The following is a 4144-nucleotide window of genomic DNA, read 5'->3' on the forward strand; positions in this document are numbered from 1 at the left end:
AAAAAAAAAAAAAAAATTAGCCAGATAGCATTGCGTCCCTGTAGTCCCAGATACTCAGGAGGCCAAGGCAGGAGGATCACCTGAGCCCAGGAGTTTGAGGTTACAGTGAGTCACAATCACACCACTGCACTCCAGTGGGCAACAAAGCAAGACCCTTTGGGAGGCTGAGGCGGGTGGATCACTTGAGCTCAGGAGTCAGGAGTTCAAGACCAGCCTGGGCAACATAGGGTAGACCCTGTCTCTGCAGAAATACAAAAATTAGCTGGGTATGGTGGATGAGCCTGTGGTCCCAGCTACTTGGGAGGCTAAGGTAGCAGGATCGCTTGAGCCCAGGTGGTTGAGGCTGCAGTGAGTCAAGACTGCACCACTGCACCAGCCTGGGTGACAGACTGAGACCCTGTCTCAAAACAAAAAATTATTTTTAAAAAGCTGTAGTGCTTTAAAAGGTTTGCCTCAGGAACTGGGAAAATTTACAAATACAAGGTGATGTCAGCCCACTGTAGATAAAAGATATGGAGGTTCACTGTGCAGGAGGGTCTTCCCCCAGGGTTGCTTGGAGGGTTCCGTGCGTACCTCTGGGCCTTGCCTCCCTCGCCTTCCTCCTCCTCACTGGCGTGGAGCGCATTCTCCGAGTGGGAGCCAGGGATGACACCGGAGTCCTCTGACTCATCCATGAGGGCGCTCTTGTCAGCCTCGCTGAAATCGGTGGCCTCCTCCATCGGCACATCTGTGGGGACGGAGGCGTTAGAGGGGCCTCCACCCAGTCCTGCCCCTTCCCCTCTTTCTCCCCAGTGTCCCCCCAGCCTCTCACCTCCATTGATAAGAGCCTCCCCCAGGCAGTCATTAGGGACGCGGGTGGCGCAGCGTTTGTGACAGTTAAACTTGCAGTCTGGTAGGACAGGGAACAAGGCGACAAGTGAGAAGGGGAAGAGAGGTTACCTGGAAGGCTTGAACCTTGACCCTAAGCCCCAGGCTCAAAAGAGTCTACTCTTGCTGCCTGGGTAAGAACCCTGGCTGCCGCTGCCCTGGTCATTTTCCCACTTTCAGCCACAGTTTGCCCAACTCTTGGGAGGTCTTGATTAAGTGGGAGGGCTAGACTCAAAATCCCGATGACTGCCAAGTGCGGTGGCTCCCGCCTGTAATCTCAGTACTTTGGGAGGCCAGGGAGAACAGATAATTTGAGGTCAGGAGTTCGAGACCAGCCTGCCCTACATGGTGAAACCTCATCTCTATTAAAAATACAAAAATTAGCTGAGCGTGGGACTACAGGTGCCCACCACCAAGCCTAGCTAATTTTTGTGTGTTTTTAGTAGAGATGGGGTTTCCCCATGTTGGTCAGGCTGGTTTCGAACTCCTGACCTCAGGTGATCCACCCACCTTGGCTTCCTAAAGTGCTAGGATTACAGGTGTGAGCCACCGCGCCCGACTTGTGTGTGTGTGTGTGTGTGTGTGTGTGTTATTGGTTCTAATGTGCTGTGACTCTAGGCTCTGCACACCCTAGGGCTGGGTTCCTCAACCCGTGACACTAACATAGTGCCCAGGATAACTCCTTGTTTTAGGGCACTTGCTCTGTGCATTGTAGGATGTTTAGCTGCATCTCTGACTTCTACCTACTGGACGCCAGTAGCACTATCCCAGTGTACCAAACAAAACTATCTCCAACCCTTGTGAAACATCCCCTAGGAGCGAAACTGCCCCTGGACGAGAACCATTGCTGTAGAGTTCAGTGTTTCCATGGTTCTAGGGACACTATACATCAAAGATTCTAGAGTGTACTAAAAACCTATTTTATGAAGGTTCTATGATTCTGTATTTCTTTTTTTTTTTTTTTGAGACGGAGTCTCGCTCTATCGCCCAGGCTGGAGTGCAGTGGCCGGATCTCAGCACCTGTCTCTTATACACATCTAGATGTGTATAAGAGACAGATTCTAGGCTTCTCTGCCTCCAGAGTCTGCAGATTCCAAGGTTCTAGGATTCTATACCTACAAGATTCTAGAATTTGATGTTTCCGTGCTTCTTTAGCTCTAGAATTCGATTGTTCTAATAAATTCTTGAATTGGATGTTTCTAAGTTTATATGGATCTAGACCTCTGAGGTTCTAGAACTTTTTTTTCTTTTTTTGAGACAAGTTCTTGCTTTGTCACCCAGGCTGGAATGCAGTGACACAATCACGGCTCACTGCAGCCTCAACCTCCTGGGCTCAATTAAATCCTCCCTCCTCAGAGTCCCAAGTAGCTGGGACCACAGATGCATGCTGCCACGCCTAGCTAGTTTTTAATTTTTTTTGTAGAGACAGGGTTTCGCCATGTTGCCCAGGCTGGTCTTAAACTCCTAGGCTGAAGTGATCCACCTACCTTGGCCTCCCAAAGTGCTGAGATTACATGCATGAACCGCCATGCCTGGCTGGATTCTAGAATTTGATCGTTCAAAGTTCTGGGAGTCTAGAATTTCCAGGATTCTAGGTTACGATGGTTTCAAGTTTATACGATTCTAGACGTCTAAGACTCTCAAATTTGATGTGCCTATGTTTCTATTACCTTCAAATCCCATGGTTCCAAAATTCTCATGTTCTGAGAATCTATAACTTGGGAGATCTAAGATGTGTAATCTAAAGTTCTGTTGTTATTTTAGCTGAATTCTATCATTCGGAATTTTTGAATGCTATGGTTCTGATTCTAGAATTCTCAGGTTCTACAGTTTTAGAATTCCATGCTAAATGCTTTATGAACCTAGAATTCCAAGGTTCTAAAGACTGAGGTTCAGCTGGGCATGGTGGCTCACACCTGTAATCCCAGCACTTTGGGAGGCTGAGGTAGGAGGATTGCTTAAGCCCAGGAGTTCAAGACCAGCCTGGACAATATAGTGATACCTTATCTCTACAAATGATTTAAAAATTAGCTGGGTGTGTTGGCACCACCTGTAGTCCTGGCTACTCAGGAGGCTGAGGCAGGAGGATCACTTGAACCCAGGAGGTTGAGGCTGCAGTGAACCATGATTGCGCCATTACACTCCAGCCTGGGTGACAGAGTGACACTCTGTCTCCAAAGAAAAACAACACACACACACACACACACACACACACAAAACTGAGGTTCTAGGATTCTAGAATTCCAAAAGTCCCAGAACGCTAGGATTCAGGGCTCTCCCCTTCTGAGGCCCTGGGCTCCCAAGGCTCAGAACACCTGTGCTGAGATCCTCGTGTCCTGCCCCAAGACCAGGTTGGGACAGGGAGGAAGCTCTGACCCTGTCTGTCCTCCCCGACGGGCCCAGCTAACCTTTGCATTGTAGGCCCTGCCGGAAGAGGCCCTTGAGGAGTTTCTTGCAAGCTTGGCAAACGGTGGGCCGTGTATAGCTGTGGATGAGGAAGGTGTGCGGCACCTTGACCTTGGAGAGCAGCATCTTGTCCAACTCAATGGGGCGGCCCGTGTAGGATGAGGCAGAAGAGGAGGAAGAGGATGACGGGGGACGGCGAGGCAGGAGTTCGGTGGTGCTACGGCTCTGTCGTCGGCAAGAACGAAAGGGACACATCAGTGCATTGGCCCCATGCCTGGGCCCCGTCACCCGCCTAGCTACCAATCCGTCCCATCCCCCATCTCCTCACCAGCTCATCAGCCATACAGGGCAGGGACTCAGAGGTGCCGAGGCGCACCGAGTGGCCGCTGGCCAGAGACGTGGATGACAGGCGCCGTTTGCGGGCCCCACTACAGTTGTTGGGGATGCTGAAGGCACAGCGCTTGTGGTAGTTCAGCCCGCAGCCTGCAGGGGGCGCCAGAGAGTAAGAGACATGGCCTCTACCCCTCCTAGGTCTCTTCTTGAGAACTCTGCCCTTTCCACCCAATCTCCTACCTGGTCCTGTCCCCTCACCCCCAGCACGATATCCTCCAAAAGGTACTACCCGTAAGTGTATCAGCCCCCGCCCCAGGCCCGCCCCTCCTCAGAGCTCCGCCCCAAGTTCCAGCTTGTAGCCCCACCATCACTCCATCTATCCCCTAGACCCTGAACACACCCACACCCCTTTTCTCACTCCAACAAGGGACACCTCAAAGGTCCCCGCCAAAGCTCCATCCCTAGTTTCAGCTTGTAGCCCTGCCATCACCCCATCTGTCCCCCAGACCTTGAACACACCCCACATCCAAAATTTTCC

General features: G+C 51.2%; 1 protein-coding gene across 5 annotated transcripts in view; it reads right to left on the reverse strand.

Annotated features, from left to right (window-relative positions):
- The window catches only part of PRKD2 (protein kinase D2), a 60651-nt gene that overhangs the window by 39418 nt on the left and 17089 nt on the right, over positions 1–4144 (reverse strand). For all 5 annotated transcript variants that reach the window (XM_011969607.1, XM_011969589.1, XM_011969595.1 and 2 more), the window contains 4 exons: positions 3602–3756; positions 3276–3498; positions 812–889; positions 574–727 (listed from right to left, as the gene is read on the reverse strand). In XM_011969607.1, coding sequence (XP_011824997.1) covers positions 574–727; positions 812–889; positions 3276–3498; positions 3602–3756 — 610 coding nt within the window. The remainder of the gene's footprint in view (positions 1–573; positions 728–811; positions 890–3275; positions 3499–3601; positions 3757–4144) is intronic.

Source organism: Mandrillus leucophaeus, unplaced genomic scaffold (genome assembly GCF_000951045.1).
Source record: "Mandrillus leucophaeus isolate KB7577 unplaced genomic scaffold, Mleu.le_1.0 Scaffold120, whole genome shotgun sequence".
In the NCBI taxonomy this organism is placed as follows: Eukaryota; Metazoa; Chordata; class Mammalia; order Primates; family Cercopithecidae; genus Mandrillus; species Mandrillus leucophaeus.